General features: G+C 21.3%; 5 protein-coding genes across 5 annotated transcripts; 3 read left to right on the plus strand and 2 right to left on the minus strand.

The window, feature by feature from the left end:
• Positions 1-420: 420 nt before the first annotated feature.
• On the plus strand, positions 421-1,241 carry PY17X_0113300 (50S ribosomal protein L18, apicoplast, putative; the record flags this gene model as incomplete). The annotated part of the gene is made up of 2 exons (XM_022957855.1): positions 421-612; positions 795-1,241. The coding sequence occupies 2 exons, from the start codon at positions 421-423 to the stop codon at positions 1,239-1,241; spliced, it is 639 nt and encodes a 212-aa protein (XP_022811272.1).
• Positions 1,242-1,525: 284 nt separating this feature from the next.
• Positions 1,526-4,399, minus strand: PY17X_0113400 (adapter protein complex 3 subunit beta 2; the record flags this gene model as incomplete). The annotated part of the gene is made up of 1 exon (XM_724374.1): positions 1,526-4,399. The coding sequence occupies one exon, from the start codon at positions 4,397-4,399 to the stop codon at positions 1,526-1,528; it is 2,874 nt and encodes a 957-aa protein (XP_729467.1).
• Positions 4,400-6,329: 1,930 nt separating this feature from the next.
• Positions 6,330-9,587, plus strand: PY17X_0113500 (conserved Plasmodium protein, unknown function; the record flags this gene model as incomplete). The annotated part of the gene is made up of 2 exons (XM_022957857.1): positions 6,330-6,423; positions 7,228-9,587. 2 exons carry the CDS (start codon positions 6,330-6,332, stop codon positions 9,585-9,587), a joined length of 2,454 nt encoding a protein of 817 aa, XP_022811273.1.
• A 452-nt stretch (positions 9,588-10,039) lies between these two features.
• Positions 10,040-11,962, minus strand: PY17X_0113600 (syntaxin-binding protein, putative; the record flags this gene model as incomplete). Its single annotated transcript, XM_720429.2, has 1 exon — positions 10,040-11,962. One exon carries the CDS (start codon positions 11,960-11,962, stop codon positions 10,040-10,042), a length of 1,923 nt encoding a protein of 640 aa, XP_725522.2.
• Positions 11,963-16,155: 4,193 nt separating this feature from the next.
• On the plus strand, positions 16,156-24,244 carry PY17X_0113700 (AP2 domain transcription factor, putative; the record flags this gene model as incomplete). The annotated part of the gene is made up of 2 exons (XM_022957858.1): positions 16,156-21,568; positions 21,717-24,244. 2 exons carry the CDS (start codon positions 16,156-16,158, stop codon positions 24,242-24,244), a joined length of 7,941 nt encoding a protein of 2,646 aa, XP_022811274.1.
• Positions 24,245-24,274: the final 30 nt, after the last annotated feature.

Here is a 24,274-nt window from a genome sequence, read left to right on the forward strand (position 1 = left end):
TTTCCCAAAAAAAAAACAATGAATATCGTTTAACATATATATGAATATTTTTTTGGAAAACCCTTAATGTTTTGAAAGGGAAAATAAAAAATGCTGAGATATAATTTATAAGAATATAAGGCCAGTATGGCTTTTAATAATATTTTGTAGCTTTTTGTGAAGTTATACACATAAATATATATATGGCTATTTGATTGTCCTTTAAATGTTTATAATATTTTGAAGATACATATTACAATTATTATAAGGTAGCCAAATAATTCCAACCAAATTCTAGTTCCATAATAAAAAACGATGAAAATTGTTTGTGTTTGATACTTAAAATATAATTTTTTTTTAAGTTTTTTTTTTTATGTTTTTTTTTTTATGTTTTTTTTTTTATGTTTTTTTTTTTGAAAAGATAAATAATAAAGTAATAATATGCGTATTTCAGTTTTGCTAGTTCCTATATTCTTATATTTTATTTGTGCAATAAAATGTTTCACAATTAATAAAAAACCACCATTATACAAAAGCTTTTTAATCGGTTTATCCTTAAAAACAAAAAAACAAAATTCAGAAACAAACATACCAACACGCGCCAAACGCAAGGATCGTAGACGCGTAAAAAATGTAATCCTTAGAATAGATGCGAAAAAAAGGGGAAAAAATGAAAAAAATATGAGAAAAAAAAGGGAAAAAATATGAGAAAAAAATGAGAAAAAAATGAGAGAAAACGGGGGAAAGGGCAAAATGTGTAGACTAACTATTGTGTGCATACATGATGTATATCATTTTTTTTTCAACCTTTTCAGGAAATATTACAACAATTAATAGATGAACATGTTGCAAATAAAAATGTCGAAAAAGATGAAGATACAAAGAGAGGAATAATAAATAACTTAGATGTTGATAAAGAAATATTAGAAGGAAAAAGAATACCAAGAATGCGAATAAAAAACACAAATAATCATATATATGCATCTATTATAGATGATTATAAAAAACATATATTATGCTTTATTTGTTCTAGAGATCCTAATTTATCAAGCATACTAGGAACTTATATTAATAAGAAAACGAATAGAATAATAAATGATGGAAAAAGTATAAAATCTGCATGGGAAATTGGAAAAATTATTGGAAAAAAAGCATTAAATAAAGGAATATATCGAGTAAAATTTGATCGAGGAATATATAAATATGAAGGTAAAGTTGAAGCATTAGCTGAGGGAGCAAGAGCTATTGGTCTTATTTTATAGAACCCCTTGATTTATCGATATAGTAAATTTTTTTTTCTTTTTTTTACAAATAAACTAGTACGAATTTGCATACACTTTAAATATTGTTATTCCTACACCTGTTCATAGTGTTTGAAAATAATAAAAAATAATAAAAAAATAAAGTCGAATTAGATTGAATCAATTGAAGCATAGTCAAATATGGTCAAACATGATTATACGATTGCATGATTGTGTGAATTGAAAAAAAAAAAAAAAAAAAAAAATATTATGGACCATTTTGACTAGTTTGGGCAATATTTTGATTATTCATTATTGTTAAAAAAGAACTTTTCTATATCTTCAATTTCTTCATATATAAAATCTTTTGAATTTCCCACTTTTTCATATTTATCTAATTTATTTATTTTTTGAGATTGTTGGTTATCGTCTGACTCTTCGTCTTCGCCTTGAATGTTTGTTCCTTTATTGATTAAAAATGGCGTATCCGAAACGTTTGAAACGTTTGGAATGTTTGAAATGTTTGGAATTTTATTTTTATCATATTCAATATTTTCTTCTTTATAAAAATCATCAACATTTAAAAAAATATGAGAATTAATATAATTGTTCATATTTTTATTATAATGTAAATCAAATGATGAAAAAGATATAGGTTTTTTTTTTTCTTTTTCAAGATTATTAACATGTTCAATATTTGGTAAATCAGATGAAGAGAAATTTGGCAAGTCAACATATAATGGTATTTTAAAACCTATCAAATTAGATATAGTATTTAATTGATATATATGTATTTTTTTTTGTTTATTATTAATATTTTTATTTTGTTTAAATTGAGATGAAGATGCATCTAATTTATCCGAAAATAAATTATTTGATCCTAGTTGTAGTGAATTTGAAATTATCGATTTTCCAGAATATAAATAAAAAAATTTTAAATAAGATAAAGATAATGTTATATCTGAAATTGGGTGATTAAATATATTTGTTTGTAAGAATTTATAATCTAATAAATTTTGTGATTTGAATTTTGTTAATGTGTACATTATATGGTAGTAAAATTTGGTAGTGTCTTTGATATCAAAATGGTTTTCTTGTGATGCCAGTAAAAAACAACTTTTGCACAATTGGTCGAATAGCAGAAATTCGCTTTTCATTTTTTCGCATTCACTATGGCAAATGGAGTCACGTTGTTCATGCTGTTCATGCTGATCATGTTGAGAATTAGCACCATGCTGTTCATTCTGAGAATTAGCACCATGCTGAGAATTAGCACCGCGCGATGAGTAATCTTCTTTTGAAGCATCTTCGTGAGAGTGGTTTTGAATTATATTACCAAATTGGTATATCCATATTTTAAAGAGGAAATGTATTATATGTATTTTGAAAGCGTTATCTGAAGTTTTAAAAAATTTCACTAATATTCTTGATAAGTCAAAAATGAGAAGATGATCAATATGTTTTTGATAATTTGCTAATATCCATAAAATTGATATTTTAACATTATTTGGTCGAATTTGTGATAATATTTTGATCAAAAAAAAAATAATTTTTTTAATTTTTTTATTATCATTTTTTTGTAATATTTTTCTTAATGATAAAATTGATTCATATGAATATATTTTTATATTTGAACTTAACATTATCATAATTTCATTAACAAATTTAGATAAACATTTTGGATTCTGTAAAGAAATCTCTGTTATATATCTAAATAACTTATTAATGATAAATTTATTATTATTTGGTATATACAATGTATGTAGTAATTCGTTTATTATAATAATTTGGTTATTTTTATTATTTAATATGTATAATATATCAATTTTTAATGATTTTTTTATTGTACTATCTTGATTATTAATAAAAAAATAAGATAGATATGGATCAAATTCATCCTTTAAAGATTTTATAATTGGTTTTACGCTTTTAATAAATATTTCATATATTTCATCATTTTTTTCGACATTACTTTTTAATAAACAAAATAATATAGCCTGAATCATATTTTCTTTGTATGTAAATTTTGTTAATTTGTATAAAGCTGATATTGCTATTAGGACAACACTATAACTGTTTGATGACAATAATAATAACAATTTGTCAATAAATATTTCGATATCGATTGCATAATTTCTGTACTCACAAAATGCGTCATACGTTTGGTCACTCAGTTTTACACCACTTCTATTTTGGTCACTCTTTTTTCCACCACTTCTATTTTGCTCACTTTCATTTTTCTCACTTTCCAAGGGGTTTGTATAAAACATCCTACAATAGCGTAGTAACAAATCAATTAAGTAGGTTTGGCTATATGGATGCATGCATAATAAATATTTACACAACTTATAATAATGTGGATGCAAAAATGATAGCGATGTGTATATCTGAGAATCTTCGCCAGTGTGAGACTCTTCGCCAGTGTGAGACTCTTCGTCAGTGTGAGACTCTTCGTCAGTGTGTGGCACAGCTTGAGTCGAATTAAATTTTGTTTTATGTTTGATTCCGTAAAGATAAGAAAGTTGAGTATAGTTATGAATACATATTGTACTATAAGAGATAATAGCTGATGATACAACATTTATTTCATTATCTGTAATTAATTTTAATAAAACATTTCTTAAGAAAATAAATTGATCTTTATCAACAAAATATATAGATGGTATAACATCTGCACATGTTTTACGTACATTTGGTGAGTCATCATTTGAAAATTTTTTTAACATTCCTATTAATAAATTAATAATATCAAGAGATCTTATTGATGTGATTGCTCTTAATGCATATGACCTTATTTGATAATTACTATTATTTAGATCTTTTTTAAAAGAATTGATTGATAATAATGTCAAATCTGTATTTCCATTAGCATATAAAATTAAATAATTATAAATTAATTTTTTTAATATTATATTATTTATTGATATGTTTGTTAAAACATTAAAAAAAAAACAAGAAACATCTTTTTTTAAAATGTGTCCAATTAGTATATGTTTCATGGCTTCAATCTTTTTATATACATTGTTATTTTCTAAATTATTTAATATTTCATTATTATCAAATTTTATTTTTTCAAAATATATACCCTCATTTAACTTCATATGATCTATAATATCTTTTATATTTAGAGATGCCTTTTCAATTAAAGGCAGTTTTATATTTAATTTGAGGCTTTCCATTTTGTTTGTGCAGGAAAAGGAAAAGCAAACGAAGCAAAAGCAAACGAAGCAAAAGAAAGAGAAGCAAAATAACGCTGTCAAGCCGAATATGTCATGATACATATATTCCTAATTTTCACATTTTATGCGATTTTGAAATTTATTTTTATAGTCTGCCAAACTTGGAAGTTTTGTACGTACATTAGCAATTAGAAAAATGTTGGGAAGGTTGGAAAAGCTGAAAAAGTTGGGAAGGTTGGAAAGGCTGAAAAAGTTGGGAAGGTTGGGAAGGCTGGGAAAGCTGGTTGATATATCCAAAATATGCTTTACAATATTCTGTACATTTATTTGTTTATATTATTGTATAAATGTTTAAAAACAAAAAAATAATCATCACTTATTTTAAATACAATTCCTGCGTCGTCATACATTATTCATCATTTTCACTCACTATTCAGTATTTTATTCAATCGTTTTCGGTCATTATTCATCATTATTTATTACCATGTGTGATAAACATAATTTTTTTTCTTTTTATATTTTGAAAAATTAAACTTTTTTAAATTTGTGACAGTACATCAAAACCAGCGCCCTTCACTGAAATGTAAAAAAAAAAAAAAAAAAAAAAAAAAAAAAAAAAAAATATATATACATATATATCATTCCAACTTATTATAATTAAATGATAAAAAAATAAAATTTATTTGGGGCCTAAATTTTCAAACCTTACAATCTTTAACTAATTGCATTTATTTATTTTATAATAATTTTAGTCGAAATTATTTAAAAAAAAAAATAAATAATTCGAGATTTGTTCCCAAGACAAACAAAAGTGTTAACACCATTTCGTTCATTCATTTTTCCCAAATGTTGGAAAGGTTAAGAAGTTGGAAAAGATGAAAAAATTGGAAAAGATGAAAAAATTGGAAAGGGTGAAAAAATTGGAAAGGGTGAAAAAATTGGAAAGGTTGGAAAAATTGGAAAGGGTGAAAAAATTGGAAAGGTTGGAAAAATTGGAAAGGGTGAAAAAATTGGAAAGGTTGGAAAAATTGGAAAGGGTGAAATTATGTTCACCGTTTTTTGTTTGTGATTTATTTTCCACACTTTACAGAAATATGTTTAATGGTGTGGTAAAAAAATGAATAATTAAAAAAAAAAAACGGGATCTTATTTATTATGTAAATATTTTACAATTTATTTAGTGTAATAACATAAGATCTATTCTCTATAAAATTATAATTAATATTAATATATAAAGTCGGTTCTTTTTTTTTTTCCAAATTTTAAATTTTAATAATAAAATGAGTTACTAAATTTTCCTGTTTTGTTTAAACTAAGCTATATTGGTTGTTGTTTTTTTTTTTGTTTTTTTTTTTTTTTTTTTTTTTTTGTTTTTTTTTTGTTTTTTTTTTGTTTTTTTTTTAAATTTTTTTAAGGGTTAACATAATCGAAGCTACTTCCAAAAGGGTTTTTAATTGTGGTAATATTAAATATAGGTGAAAAAAATGTTAACATAAAACTATGGATTATTAAATTGTAGGATAATATACATACATACATACATGATTGTGTTATTAATTTGATTACAAATATTATTTTTTAATTTAAAAACATAGAAAAATAATTCATATATTTGCTTGCAATGTTTTATAAAAATATGTATAGAACTTAAACATAATAAATGTGTGTAACATTGCAGAATTATAAATTAACATATTTATTATATAATAATGTTGTTTTTTATTTTTATAATTAAATAAAAGCACACATATGTAACTCCATTTTAATATTATATATATATATTTATATATTTATATTTATATATTTATATGTTTATATATTTGACATGTGTGTGATGGTTAATTCATATATTATCGAAATATTTTTAAGGGATTTTGGGGGTCCATTTTTATTTTTTTTAATTTATATATTTTTTTTTATTTTTTTTAAAATGAAAAAGATATTTCTTTCAAATTTGGAAAAGCAGACACAAACAGACAACCTCATTGTAAACGTCCATTTAAATCAAACAAGCAACCCAAAAGGTAATTTAAAAAAATAAAAAAATAAAAAAATATAAAAAAAAATAAAAAAAAATAAAAAATATATATATTTTAACATATATAAATAATTCTATATCTTTTATAAGAATCGTATTTTATCTATTTTGTTTCTATCATAAGTATATTTGAATAATGAACATGTGTATGTATATAAATAGTGAGAATGGCAAAGCATAATTTGACTTGGGGGAATGCACATTATGCATAAAAAATGGAAAAATAAAAAATGAAAAAAAATGAAAAAAAATGAAAAAAAAATGGAAAAAAAATGAAAAAAAAATGAAAAAAAAAATGAAAAAAAAAATGGAAAAAAAATGGAAAAAAAATGAAAAAAAAAATGGAAAAAAGAATGGAAAGGAATATACACGCACATTTTGTATACACTATGCAATCGTAAATAACTATATTATTCAAAATCGCTGATAAGTTAGAGAAATATAAATGGCATTGTCTATTTGTTAATGCATACGCCATAAATAAATCATACAATATATTGTTTATTTTTACAAGTTTGTGCATATTGTTTGAATATAAAAAATGGTTAGTTAAATATATAAACATTTACAACCTTTGATAATAAAAAAAAATAATTTTGAAAATATTTATATGCTTTCCATTATTATTAATGTTCTATATATATATATTATATTTAAAAAAAAAATAAAATAACTGGTCATATATTTTGTATATGCACAGTTTTGTCCATATTTAATGTTTTAACATTTTATATGTATAAGGATTATTAATTGTATATATACTAAAATTTGAATATTTTTATTTTTGTAGATGAATATGAACAAGTTTACACAAATTCTAAAGACATTTTTAAATCGCCAAAGATGAGCATTTCAAGTATTGAAACGATATATCCTTATTTTGTTAGCGAAAAAAAAGGCGAAAAAAAAGAAGTGGAAAAAGAGGGCGAAAAAGAGGGCGAAAAAAAAGAAGTGGAAAAAGAGGGGGAAAAAAAGGAAGTGGAAAAAGAGGGGGAAAAAGGTGGAGGTGACCATTTTTTAAAGATTAAGTCAAATAGCAATGTTAACAAAATTTGTAGACAACTCATGGTAAATAATGACACAAATTTATTTTCAAAATGTGACACAAATTTATTTTCAAAGAGTGATAGCAATACATTTTCAAAGAGTGATCGCAATACATTTTCAAAGAGTGATAGCAATACATTTTCAAAGAGTGAACATTTTCCTGATTTAAAAAAAAATAATAAATATGATATAAATTATGTGGATGAAAATAAATATAACGATTATCTTAGTGGGCACTTAACCCAAATCGATGTTAAACAAAATTCAGAAATAAAAATAAAAGATGTGAAAATGAATCAGACACATGAAATAACACCTCTAGATAAAGTTGTCGAATCAAATTGTTTCGAAAAAAAGGCAGAAGCATGCGAAAAAAGCGAAAAAAAAGCAGAAGCATGCGAAAAATGGGAAAAAAAAGCAGAAGCATGTGGCGATGATTCAAAAAGGGTGGGAAACCTTTGTAATGTTCAAAGTAATATACAAAATGATGATCATAAGGAAAGTATTGTAACAAATAATAATAATAGTCTTGTTTATAATGAACAAGATGTAAATGGTGAATTTGGTGAAAATTATAAATCCAGTCTACTTATGGAAGATAAAAAAAAAGTTATAATAAATGATATTAAAAATGATAACAACATTCCTGAAAACTTTAATTATTTATATGATATTTTAGAAAAAAAATATAAAGAGAATATAAATTTAGATGGTTCTGAATATGTATATATTTATGATATATGCCCAAAAAATGATAAATATAATTCAGATAAGATTTGTTATTATGTTTCAAATTCTGATAAATCAAGAGAAGTTGATTCAAATAATCTTGAACATTATCAAAATTGTAATAACAAAAATACGTATTTAAATTTTTTTAACAATTTTTCAAATAAATTTATTAACATAAAAAAAATGTTTTCAGCAAATGAAATGGTAAACTTAACAAAATTTTATTTTAATGATAGTGAATCAGAAATTTGCAATTTAGAATCTGTTTTAAATAGCCAAAATAAAAAAGCGGCTTTTGAAATGGGAGATAAAATAAACGAAATTGATGTGCAAACAACAACCGATTCAACAAGATCGGAAAGTTCAAATAACACAGAATGCAATAATGTCAAAAGATCAAAATTTATAGACAAAATTAATTACATCTTCTATACAGTTATTAAAAAAAATGATAATGAAAAGAGTGAACAGAATGAAAAGAGTGAAAAGAATGAACAGAATGATGATTGGAGTGAAAAAACGATGTCAAATAACATATTGAACATATGTGATTATCAAAAAAATAAAAAAATATATGAATTAAAAAAAATAAATATGGATAAAATAAATAGTAATATGAAATTAAATATTAACCGAAGAGTATCCGAAACAGACATATACGATATTGAAATAAAAAAAAAAGGATATACACATATATATATAGATAAAAATGATTGGAAAAGATATTATTGTATCCTTTTTTATTTAAACAACAATTTAATTCATAAAGATAATCTAATTTTAAAACATTATTATAAAATATACGAAGGAGAATATTTATATAATAATAACAATAATATTAACAATTCAGGGTTATATACAAATTGCTTTTTAGCTTTTTTTAATGATCATAATTTCGATTTTGCAAAAAAAAATAATATAGATCTATCCATATTTATAAGGAAAAATATGTACGATCTTATTTTTGAAATTTCTAATAAACATCAAACTGAAATAGTAAATAATGGCCATTTTGAGACGTCGGGAAAAGCAAATAAATGTATAGTTATCTTTGATATATATTCAATACCATATTATTTGATACCTTTTGATTATATTTCACAAAATTTATTAAATAACAAAAATGTTGATTCACTAATTTTAGATAAAAAATGTGAAAATTCATTTAATTTTATCTATAATGGAAATATTCTAAATAGCTGGATATACTATATAAATATGTTAACACAAAAATATATAAAAATAAATTCTATAAATAAAAATAAAAATAAACCGATAAAAAGGATACATGATGTAAACAAAAAATTTAATCAATGGATCGAAGTTTTTAAGCAAGAGAGGAATATAAAAAAATGTGGACAAATTTATTAAATTGGTCAAAAAAAAAAAAAAAAAAAAAAAAAAAAAAAAACATATTAAATATTTGCATGTGCAAATTTTGATATGTACATTGTCAAAATCATTATTATTACCATTTATTTTTTTGTAATTAAAATTATGTTTCTTTTTTCACAAATAAATACGTTTTTGTCATTCATAGGTCTACACATTTAGTAGTTTATTTGTTTTATCACACTTGCATTTGTTTTATTTGTTTTATCACACTTGCATTTGTTTTATCTGTTTTATCACACTTGCATTTATTTTATTTATTTTATCTGTTTTATCTGTTTTATTTGCTTGTATCAACCCCAACTAATTCATTTTTAAAATCAAATCTTTAACCAAATAAACCTATTTATAATGTAAAAAAAGTACGTTAAACATGAAAGATGACATATTATTGTGATGTGTAATATAAATTAATAAACATTTTGAAACTGCTAGAAATCGGAATGTGTTTTAAATTGGTTAAATATAGTATTTGGTGTTAATATCGAAGTCCCACCCAAATATAAATCTACATTTATTTGTTTTGAAAGTTGATATATAATTTTAATTTCAGGAAATGTTATACCACCAAATATGAATATAATAATTTTTTTTTTTTTTTTATGATTTTCTGTTTCTTTTTTTATTATATCTTTTTTATATTCCCATACAGTTCCTCTTGATACATTTTTTTTTTTATCAGGAAAATTTATTGTTACTTTTAATTCGTTAGATGTATTATCATTATTGTTATTATTTTGTATAGTATTAACATTTGATAGATGTGGAAAATATGTTTTATCTAATGTTTCGTTATATAGTTCTTGAATAATTTCTTTTATATTTGGTTCATATCTTGTTAATTCATAATTTGAATCTTTTGCAATATCTTTATAATATTTAATTTTTTTTTTATTTTTTTCGAATATATGGGAAACATGATTTGGTGCTGACACACCATCATCAGTATCAATAAAAAGGGAAATATTTTTTTGTAATTTTAATTTTAAAAAATTATTTATAATTTTATTCATAAATAAACTAAGTTGTGCTGATTCAATAAGTTTTATTTCATCTTGTTTATTTATATTTATATAATTAATAAAATATAATAATAATAATCTAGCTTTTTCTTCTTGTTGATATTCACAACTAGCTAAAATATTTTGTAAATTATTTAAATTAGTTATATGATTAAGTTTTTTACCAAATTTATCTACATTACAACAAATATCTTGTTCAATTAAGCCTATATCTACTACATTTTTACTTTCTAATATTTTAAAGCTTTCTTCACATAAATATATATGTAGCCAATATTGTTCTAACATATGTTCATGTTTTGGTAAAAATCTGATTGCTTCTAATGCTTCATTTGGATTATAAAAGTTTTTTTTTTTTTGAATTTTTGCTACTGAATTTTTTTCAGTAAATTCAATTATTTCATTTTTTATATTTTCATTTACTTCTTGTATATGTGTGTGTCTATATTTTTTCCATAAATCATCATTTTCTGATAATATTGATTTTTTTTCTTCATTCTTTTTTTCATTATTAGGCATTATAAATGTAACTTGATGAGGATAGTTATCTTTTCCATTATCGTCAAATTCTGTATTAATTTTTAAAAGATCATAACACAAACTTTGATATGTATAATCATGTATAAATAAAATAGAGCTATCAATGGATCTATCCAAAATTAATAAAACAGATTCGGTGTCTTCTTCTAACACTTCATTATTATTTTTGGAAATTTCTGTGGTTAAATAGTTTTGAACAATTTCTGCAAATTTATAACATAACTCGGTATTTTGATATCGTATATTTGGATATGTTTTTAAACAAGAACAAACAGAAACTAGTTCCGAGGCTGAAATATTTAATATTTCCAAATTTTTTAAAGGAAATAAATGATATAAATTTATTTTATTTTCAAAATAAAAAATTCTACTTTCATAAGGATAAAAATTTAAATTTATACAAGCACAAGACTTAATCCTTTTTAACATAAAATCGCTTGTAGCTATTAAATTTAATATTTCATTTTTTTTACAAGCATTTGATGTAAATAATATATGAATATTTTTATATTTTGGATTTTTTTCATCTATAAAATCATTTAACATTATATTAACGCTTTCAATATTATTACTTAATAAATATATACAATCAAAATCTTGTAAATTATTTCTTTGTGTATTTATTAATTCAATTAATGATACTCCTTTTTCTAATAGTTCTTCATTTTTGCATATCATTGATAATATTTTGTAAGCATTTTGATCTACAACCATAACAACATATTTACTCACTTGGGTTATTTTAGTAATTACAGTAAAAATTCTGTTCCTGCAATTTTCTCTCAACGACATTTTATTATTCTTTGATCATTTTAAAGTAAAATTATATGTATGGATGTGGGAGGAACAAGCCAAAAAATGGGAAATAAAATATGAACAGTTTTTTTTATTTCGTTAGAAAGAATAAAATTGGATAATATTTTTAAATTATTTTTGATAAACAAGGAAAGTGAAAAAAAACGAAGAAATATCGAAACGAAAAAATGAAAAAATCGATGTTATAAAATCAGAAAACTACAGAAATAAAGATCACGCAATTTACAAAAAAATTAAAGTAATAATTACATATCCAACATAATTATGAACATATACTTTTTAAATTAGCTATTTTGTGAATTAAAAATATGAATTGGTAAGGTAAAAAAAAAAAAAAGTCTAAAAAAAATGACTTGTTCATACGTTTACAAGAAACAATTTTAAAATTCGTTAGTTATGGGAAAATTTGTGGATTTATGCGAAGTTGTACGTAATTTTATTCAAGTTTTTTTAAAGATGCTTATAAAAACAAACTGTCAAAATAATACAATTTTGCTTATCATTAAAATGTACATATAATACATATATATACATATATATTTATATATATATTTTTTTTTTTTTTTTTTTTTTTTTTTTTTGAAATAAATACTAGCATTATATAAAAAAGTGTAATGATGGAGCCTTATCTATGTAAATTTGCCTTGCCTGATATAAATAATTTAATATATTAAAGATGCTTTTAAATCGATTATAAAATTTAGATAGAATTTGTTTAACAGTTATGTGTTTAAAAATTGTTAATTTGTGATTATTTTCATATAAGTACAAGTTTTTAAATATAGAGCAAATATTCCGATTAAAGAATATGAGATACCATTTTTGTTTAAGGCATTATAACAAATGTGGGGATTATTATCATTGGAAATTGGTTTAAATTAAAATTATTATTAATTTTTTTTAATAATGTAGAAACTGTGAAAAAAATGTTTAAAGAAAATTAATTTTTGAGTAGAAAAATATGATTAGGAAATATTTAATTTTTATTTATAAAATAAAAATGTTGTAAAATACGCACCATACTACGCTTTCAAAATTATCGAATATTTACTGTCGAATTTTAGATAGTTTTATATGGACATGCAATTTTTTTTTTATTTTTATATTTTATTATTTTATTATTTTACCATTTTATTATTATATCATTTTATTATTATATCATTTTATTATTTTATCATTTTATCATTTTATTATTTTTTTTTTATATTTTTTATAAAGGGGAAATAATTTTTTATGGATATTTCAACATAAAACTCTTAAATTCATGCTGCTACTATTTAGTTAGCACAAGTTTTGTTCACACACATTTATCAATGTAAATATAAGGTACATATGAGAGCGAAAAAAAAAAAAAATACATATATATTTTGTTTGGTTATTTTATTGGTTTGCCTCGGAAATGTGCAGGTATACATACACACACACACACATGCATGTACATAAATATTAGAAGAAAATTAGTTAACATAAAAATTATAATTAGTAGTTATTGAGGAATTAAAAAGGTTATTATTCTTTGTGCTTGATTTTTTTTATTTGTTTACATAAATAAAAAATGGCTCGATGATTGAAAAATAAATAAAAGGTATTCAAGAACAAAAAAAAAATAATGTAATGTATCCATAAATAGCTACATGCAATATTATATATATAATACATAGTGTATGGTTTATCATTTTAATGTTTAAGTATGATTTTTGAATTTTTTTATAAGATATATTTAATAATTTAAGGATACAGAATAAGGAATATTTTCCAAAATGTGTGCATATTTAAAGTTTTGGTTATATAGTTTTTTTTTTCATCGGGTATAAATTTATTGAATTTTTTTTTTTTTTTCATGAGCATGGAAAATTGGAAAATATTGTGAATATTGTGAATATTGTGAAATATTGTGAATATTGTGAAATATTGTGAAATATTGTGAAATATTGTGAAAATATTGTGAAAATACATAAAAGTGTAAGGGAAAAAAAATAAGTATTTGATTTTCCTCAAATTATATGCATATTAAATATGCACTAAAATATGTTTTTTTTTTCTCGATAATATTTTTCAGTGCACTTATTATTATTATTTTTTTTTTTTTTTTGCATATATTGTTAATTACACATTATGAAATAAAAGAGTTATTCTTATAACTTGTATAAATTCATTAATAAACAAAAAATATATGTGTGTTTTAAGTTCTTAATTTCTCGAGCCAAAACCTTTTTAATGTGTTGTTTAAAATACACATATATTGGTTGTATGCATATATGATACGGTAACAGAAAGAAAAAAAAGGAAACAAAAAGTGCAAAAATAAAAAGTATAAAAAGGAAAATAAGAATATGCATTAAAATTGTTAATATTATATGTATTTTATTTATTTATTTTTTTTTAATCAGTTTACTATTCTTTTTGTTTTATTATGTTTATCTTTAGTTACATTTTTTTTTATTTTTATTTTGCTCTCTTTAAATAAAAGAACAAGTTTTATAAAGAAAACGCTTAAGAAAAAAAAGTTTGTTTACTTTTATATTATCTCAAAAAAAAATATATATATTTTTTTTTTTTTATTACTGTCTTTTTTTTCGAAGTTCATTAATATGTACCAAAATAATAAAATGTGTATTTTAAAGAGATTATAATAATTGTATACTAACTTTTTTTTTCTTTTTTTTTCTTTCTTTTTCTTTTTTTTTCTTTTTTTTTTCTTTTTTTTCATTTATTATTTTATGTACATTTTTAAGATGATTTATTAATTCCCTTTTTGAACAATGTATATTACAATGTAATACATGTATTTGTGTATATTACAATTATTTTTATTTTTCACTATTTTTCATCATTTTCATCATTTTCATCATTTCATCATTTCATCATTTTTTTATAATTTGCTTAGTATAATTCTTTTTGATAGTTTTAAAAAAAAAAGAATAACTAACAAAATATAAAATATTTAAAAATGTATGCATGTATATTTCCTAAATTTTATACTTTATATTTGAATATATGATAATATTTTTTTTAACATTTTTTTTCATTCTGTATTTATTATATTTCAATTGGAAAAACAATTCCCTTGTTATATGTTGGTTTCTTAGTTGGGTTTAGTTATTTTTTAAATTTTATTCGAATATATATTTTATTTTTTTATTGTGATTTGGAAATTGTTATAAACAATATAATATATAAAATATTTGATTTTGAACAAGTATATACTTTTTTTAATACATACATTAGTATGTAATAGACATCGTTATATGTTAATAATAAATTTGATCATGTTGTGTTTCATTCATTTTTTTAATATATATGGAAATATATAATAATAATGATAATTCTATTAAAACTTAAAAAATTTTTATAGTTTTATATCTATCTAAAAATATAACACTATAATTTATATAATAGATTTCACAAAATTGTGAAGAATATTTTGAAATAGTTGTAGATATATGTGCATATTTATTAATAAATATTGCCAATATCAATATAAATTTTTAATAATACATGTACATTCAATTTATTTTTATATGACCATATATATTGTTGTGTTAGATTTTTATCACCTTTTTTATTTAAACATTTATATTCACATAATATATGCATATATATGCATACTATTTTGAATTGCACTATTTTTATAGTAAAAAAAAAAAAAAAAGAGAATAACAGATACAACCATACGATAGTTGTAAATTAATCGAGTATCTATATTAGTTTAATTTGATATAAATGAAAAAAAATATTTTTGTATAAATAAATGCACACATAAAATGCAAAATATAGAAAAAGTTTTGATTCATAGACAAGTTTTTTTTTATGTTTATTATTTGAATACGAAACGTGTATCTTTTGAAGATAAATTTTGAAGATACATTTTGAAGATAAATTTTGATGATACATTTTGATGATACATTTTGAAGATACATTTTGAAGATACATTTTGAAGATATATGTTTATCATTTTTTTAAGTATTATTTTTAATTTTAAAAACAGTGGACAGCTAGCCATTTTGTAATATTTAAGATATAAATAGTGAGTAATTTGGATGATTTAAAAAGTTTGAATAAAAATATTTTTTAATGTGTTTTATATATATGTATATATGATTGATAGCTGTTGCTATTATATATATAATTTTTTTAATTTTTAAAAAAATAATAAATTATATGCTAAAATGGATAAATATTTTAAGCCGGAAAATTATAAATTAAATCCCAAACTGGAAAATTATAAACATGATGTGGACCAAATAAAAAAAACATACAATTTGTATAAAAACAAAAGCATGGACACATTTGCATCTAATTCAACAATAGATGAAAATAAAATCGTAAATATAAACGACATTTGCAATACATGTATTCTACAAAATAATGAAAAGAATCCAGAAAAAAATGCATCTTTTTTAGATGAAAATAAAAGTAATAATATGATAGATTTTTTAAAAACGCCATTAATAGATGAAAATAATTATATTAATGAAATAAACAAAGAAATAAAGAATAGTGAAAATATGAACACATATATAGATAATTATAATAACCAAGGAAATAAATTTAACAAAATATGTATGAATTGTTCATATAATAATGATAGTTATATTTGTAAAGATATGAATTGTACAATAGATCCTGAAAATTATGAATATAATAATTATAATCAAAATGATATATCTAAATTATTAAAAATGTATGTTAATAAAATATTTCAAGATGGTAATATTAAAGATAAGACAGAAAAAAATACAAACTATAATGGTTATTCTGAAAATGTGCAACCATCCAATTTTTTAAATAATAATAATATAGTATCAGAAATAGTGAAAGAGATGAATATAGCAAATTGTGAAAATGGTGAAAGTGGCGAAAGTGGTGAAAATTGTAATGGAAGAGATAATAATGTTATTGCAAAAAATCTTGTTAATAAAATTCAGAATTATTTAAAAAATTCCAATTCAATTTCTAGTAATATAGAAAATGAAAATAATATACAAAAAATGATAACTAACGAAATTAGAAAAACAGATGTAGAAACGAATGATTGTCGTTCATGTCAAATATGTGAAAATAATAAAATATCAAAAAAGTTAGAAAAGAAACCAAATATCTCAATACCTCCAATTCTAGTTTATATTTCTACAAAACATTTAAACAATAATATATTCCCAATAATAAATAACAATGGATTATTTAAACATATACATAATGAATTAGTTTTAGGAATATTTAATTTAGATTCTAATAAATATATAGAACAATTAATATATAGTATTAAAATGTGTTTAATAGAAATTCTTGACTATTTAAAAAATATAAATCATATGTATATATATAATATAAATGATGAGGAATATTTTTACCATTTTAGAGAAATTATGTCTATTGAATTTTCAGAAATCGATATAAATTCTATAATTTATTATTCAAATATTTATAAACAAATTTATGACCAATCTGAAAAAGAAAAAAAAAACAAAAAAAACAAAAAAAATAAAAAAAACAATCGGAATATAATTCGTGCGGCGTCTAAAATATTCCTGCCTTATTTAAATCGACACAAAATGAGCAAAAAAAATGAAAACGAAAAAAGCGAAAATAACGAAAATAACGAAAAAAATGGTGAAAAAAAAAATGATGAAAAAAAAAATGGTGACGAATTTGAAGAGTGTTCAATACATGATAACGAAATAGACGAAAAAAATAAAACAAGTTTTCGAATTTTAAAAAGAAGACATAGTTTAATAGATGAAAAAAGTATTCATGAAAATGGTCACAAACAAATAAAAACTGAAATAGCATCTATAGATTTAAATAATAGAAATGATTCTGAAAATCCAAATTTATTAGATGTAGATAGGGATACATTAACCAAACAAAATTGTATTGAAAAAAGTGATAAAGAGGTTAGCGATTTTTGCGAAAATAAGACAAATGAGAAATCGGCGGAGGACAGACACGATTCTACAGAGGTCGATTCTACAGAAGTTGAATCTACAGAAGTTGAACCCACAAAAGTTGAACCCACAAAAGTTGATCCCACAAAAGTTGATACCACAAAAGTTGATACCACAAATGTTGACCCCACAAATGTTGATTATGTTTGCTCTAATTTTAAGGAAAGTGAAGAGACGAAGGATAAGTCTTGTGATGCATCTAATAACGATATTGATAATAACAAAATGGAAGATGTAAAAGAAGAAAAGAATATGATTGAATCTGGAAAAGTTGAAAAAGATATAACTAATGATTCTAGTGAGAAAGATATAACTAATGATTCTAGTGAGAAAGACATAACTAATGATTCTAGTGAGGATTGTATAAAAATTTATGAAAAAGATGAATTATTTTTTAATAAGACAGAAACATATAAAGATAAAACAAGTACAATTGATAAATTAGAAACAGATGATATAGATGCATCTTATAAGAGTACATTTTCCTCTAATGATATTTTAATTAAAAATAGTGAAACTATTTCTGAAAATTTAGAAAATAAATGTAAAGAAAAAATGAGTCCAGAAAATTGTGTAAATTTAAAAAAAGATACTTCTTTTACATCTGATAATCATGATAGATATAAATCAGTATTAAATAATAATGTTAATAAAAAATATGGAATAAAAAAAACATCACAAAATAAGGAAATAATTAATGGAAAAATAATAAAAAAAATAAAAATAGGATATATAAATAAAATAATTAGTATAATCTTTTGTAGAAATATATTAAAATATTCAATAATTTTCTCTCCAATATTAAAAAATGAAGGAATAATATCAAATATGAATATTTCCATATTTAATAACATTATTTTAAAATTAAAAAATATAAGAACAATAGATATAGAAAATTCAAGAATACGTTCTTTTTATATGCCAAAAAATAATTACTTACCATTTAAAAATTATACAAATACAAACAATGGTATAATAAATTATCAATTTTATCAAACTTCACAAAATGAAAACAAAACATTAAATAATTTATATGATTCATATAATACAGAAGATGATGTAATTAATAAATTTTTATCTTTAATTCCAGAAAAAATAAAATCTCAATTTGTGGATAATATTACTGAAGGTATATCAGAAAATAAGAGTTCTTATAATGTTAATAAAATAAAAAAGTTTGTTGAAAATTATTTAAAAATAAAAAATGTAAGTTCTACATCTACATCTGCATCTGCATCTGCTTCTAATGCATTTTCTGAATTGTGTGGTGGTATTGAAAACGTTGATTCAGATAACATATTTGTTGAAAATGATGGAAATATTATTAAAATACTTCGAGAATTAATAATAAAATATGAAGAACAAAGAAATAAAAATGAAACAAATAATGGAAGTAAAATTTCTGTAAATAATATAAATTTAGAAAAAGTTGAATCAAATGTAGAACCCGAATTTGAAAATCCAAAAGATGAAAATTCAAATGTAAAAGAAACAGAAAAAAATGATAATATGATTTCAAATAATTCTCAATTTAATAAATCAGATAAAAAAGAATCATTTATAAACTTCTTAAAATCAGAGTTGTCAGAAAAAAAAATATATAATAAAGATAACATAAATAATTGTATGAATTATGAATATAATGAAAATATGAATTATTATCAAGTTTTAAATATGTGTAACGAATTGAAATGTTTAAATAATTTAAATTTGGAAAATGAAAATGGAAATACAAATTCAAATGCAAATGCAAATGCAAATGAAAATGAAAATGGAAATACAAATTTATATTACGCTTTTAAAGAAATTATAGGAAACAAAATTGGTAATATTGTAGTTAATAATTCTAATATCTTAAATAAATTAATATCAATAATTTTGAATGAACAATCTGTTAATAACAATCGTTTAAATATAAAAAATGATCATAAATCAAATTGTAATGTTGATGGGAATCATTTAGAAAATTTGTCTAAAATATCTAGACAAAATATAAACGATATTTATAACATATTTGATTTAAATAATATGTTAAATAATATAAAAAATAAAAATAAAGATTTATTAAATAATTATGAATATTTATTGATTCCTAACAATTGTTTAGATTATAGAAATGGAAATAATTTTTATAGTAACTGTTTTTCATGTTATAATAAAAATTATCACAATTTGAATAAACAAGAAGGAAATGATTATAAAGATAATAATATTGAAAATGCTAATAATTCTAATTTTTTTAACAAGAATAAAAATTGTTATTACACATTACAATGTGAAAATAGATGTAAAATTGGGTTAAATAATAGAGATAATGATTCTATGGTTTTTCAAAATATTTTGAAACAAATTGTAGAAAAAAATAAATCAAAAGAAGTGAATAATAATAAAGTTTATTCTGAATTATTAAATTGTTTGCAAAAATTATGTGATAAAAATAATGGAGAAAATATGACAAATAATTATGAACCTATTTATAATAATATTGAATTAAACTCTATGGGAATGAATCAGACTACTAATGATGTAAACATAAATAATAAAAATATAAATTTTAGAGAAATTCAAAATATGTTTTTAAAAATAAAAGAAGAATTATCACGAGGATCTGTTAGAAATGACAATAATAAATATGAACAAGATGTTTATGAAAATTATAATATTAGAGAAACAGATAATTTAAATATATTAGGAGTTGGTAATAAATTAGAAGAAGAAAATAACAATGGAAATAATTTAGAATCTGTTTATAAAGATTCTATATTTAAAAGATATAATAATCAGATGCAATCAAATATTGAAAATCGAAATAATAATAATAATGATGAAAATAAAACAAAAAATGATTTATCATCATTATATAGTTATGCAGCATATAAATATTGGTTATCTAATATGGAAAATGGAAAAAAAAATAAAAAAAATTATAGTAACAATAGTTATATAATTGGTAATAACATTTATAGTACATGTTTATGTACTGGAAAATGTGTATGTTATAGTAATGATTATAGAATAATTGATAGTTATGATATAAAAGATTATTTATCTAATTTATCTTATTCAAATATGATTGCAGATACAAATAATGATAAAGTGGGAAATATAGATGAACTTGGAAAATTTTTATTAGTATCTGTTGATAATAAAAGAAACAATATACATAATTGTTTAAATGTTAATCAAAATGATGAAAAGATGGGAGGAAATATAAGTAACAATTCTTCTAATTTATTTTTTAATTCTAAAAATAATAATAGTGATAATATATTAGGTAATACAACAAATTTTGATAATTTGAATCTACAAGAAAATATAGATGCTACATCATTTGAAATAAATATGTTAAATAACAATCATGATAATTTAAATATTATGAAAGAATTATATGGTAATGATAAAAATAATATGTACATATCATGTAGAAATAATAATACAAATATTTTAAGGTCTAGTAAAAATAAATTTGGAAAAAAAAACAATTATAATAATTTGAATGATGATGAAAATAATGAATCTCACACAAATACAGATAACCAAAAAATCGGAATGAAGACCGATAAGAATAACAAAAATGGAAACATGTCTATCAACGGCATGTTTGGAACTTACGGGCGTGGCCAAAGAACAAAAGGTAATCGAAAATGTTAGACGGCAAAATAATCGCTAGAATAATCACTAGCATAATCGCTAGCATAATCTCTAGCATAATCGCTAGCATAATCGCTAATTTCCCGAAAATTGTTCAAAACAAACGTTATAATTCATTTTTACTTTTATAGGGTTAGAAAAAAATAAGAACACAGGGGATAGTGGAACTTCGAATAAAAATAGTGGAAACACAAAAGTAAATACATCTAAAAGAGGAAATGGAAAAGATAAACAAAATGGTGGATGCTATATAGATATTGGTGAAAATTATGAACTTAAATATACAGTTGCTGAATTAAAACCTCAAAGAGGAGTTTATTTTGATAAATCTCAAAAAGCATGGATAGGAAGTTGGTATGAAGAAGGAAAACAAATTAAACGTCGATTTAAAATTAAATATTATGGTTGGGATGAAGCTAAAGAATTAGCAACAAAAGCTAGATTTTCTTTTGAAAATAGAATAAAAAATTTAGAAGGAAATAATGGAAAAGGTAATTCTAGTACATCTAAAAATAATACAAATTCAGGAGAAAAAAGTGGAACAAAACTTACAGTAATTAATAATAAAAAAAATGGAGTCCAAGATGTAGAAAATAGTAATAATAATAATAATGATAGAATAAAAACAAGAAACAGTTCTAAAGATGTAGGAGAAAAAAATAATAATGAAAATAGTGGATTTGGTGAAAATAATTTGAATGATATAGATAATTCAAACGAAAAAAATAATTCTGATGATAAAAAAAAAAAAAATAATAATATAGATGAAGATGAAATATGGAATAATCAAGAATCTCAAAATTATGATAAAGATGAATATAATAAAAATATAGGAAATGTAAAAATTAATTTAACAAATGAATATAAATCAGGAGTAAATACTAGAAGTGGATATTTTACAAAAAAAAATCATTTTAATAATAAAAATAATACCAATTGGTTAGAAGAAAGACATACTGATTATAATAATTTAGATGTAAATATTTCTGGACAAAGATCATTTTATAATACATATGATAGTGGAAATGGTTGTGAAATAGATGAAGTTAAAAATTGTTCAAATAAATTATATGATTATGAAGAAATTGAGTTAGATAATAGAAATAGTAATGGAATAAATTCAGGAAAAAAAGGATATACAAAAGATAGTAATAATAATAATAATAATAACCATTTTAATAATGGACAAATAAAATATCAAAATAATAAATATAATGATGGAAATAATACTATTACATATGCTAAATCTAATACAAAAAAAGGATGTGATAATAATATAATTGATAATTCTGTTATATTACCTCAAGGTGTGTTTTATCAAGATTCTAAAAAAGCTTTTTGTGCTAATTGGTATTCAAATGGAAAACAAGAAAAAAGATATTTTTCTATTAATAAGTTTGGTGAAGAAAGAGCTAGAAGTTTAGCAATAGCAGCAAGAAAAAAATTTGAAAACTTGTATAAAAAAAATACTAAAAGAGATTATGTTTCGGGAATTAATAATATACAACAAATTGAAAATGATAATTCTGAAATACTAATTTCTAAAAAAAATGATAATTTAAATGAAGAACATATGAATCTTGAAAAAAATGAATCTATTATTGATTACACAAAAAAAGAAAAAGAAATAAATGATGATAAAGATTCAGAAGGTAATAATAATGATGAAAATATTATTGTTAAAAAAAATAATTATATAAATGTAAATAATATGGGGATAAGTAATAGATGTAATACACGAAATGGTTCTAAAAATATTAACTTCGATTATAATAATGACCATGGTTTTGAAAATGAAAATAATTATGATGATAATAAAACAGAAGATGAAAATAGTTTTGTACAAAATTTGAATAAAAATGAGCATGAACAAAAAAAAATAATTAATCAAGTAAATTCTAATATTACTACTGATGTAATAAAGGAACATATTATTGATAATTTTGTAAACCCTCAAGAATCAAAATCTAATGAAGAATATCATATTGATTCCAATGAAGGAAATAGTAAGATCAACCATTTTAAAAATAATAATTTAGAGATGAATGATAGCAAAGAAAATATTATAATAAATTTAGAAAATGATAATTATGATGAAAATTGTCTAAAAAATGATACAATACCGAAAGTATGTAATAATGATCATAATAATATAGAAGATAATCATTTTGATGTAAATAAAATGACAGAAAAAAATATGCCTTCACATTTATTTTTACAAACAAATGGTAGCGAAAATAAAGAAATGTCAGTAAAAGATATGAACATAAATGATTATAATATGGAAAATGACTCTAACTATATGAATAGCAATAGCAATAGCAATCGTAGTAGCAATAAACAATCGGAAGAAGATATGTTTGCAAAAAATTCTCAAAAAGATAATTTGAGTCCATATAATAAATCAGATAAATCTGTATCAACACCAGCTGGTGTTTATGTTATTAGAATCAATGGAGTAGTACAAGCATGGAGAGCTGAATGGAAAAGCTCAAATGGTTGTAAAAAAACCAAAAATTTTGGAATAAGCACATATGGATATGATTTAAGTAAAAAATTGGCAATTGAAATGAGAGCTAGAATGTCTGGGGAATGCTTAGTTGCAGATGATGGAACCATTTTTGATTATAGAAATAAAATAGAATCTAAAGATGAATAATAAAATAAAAGAATATAATTATAATATCAA

This window comes from Plasmodium yoelii, assembly GCF_900002385.2.
Source record: "Plasmodium yoelii strain 17X genome assembly, chromosome: 1".
Taxonomy (NCBI): Eukaryota; Apicomplexa; class Aconoidasida; order Haemosporida; family Plasmodiidae; genus Plasmodium; species Plasmodium yoelii.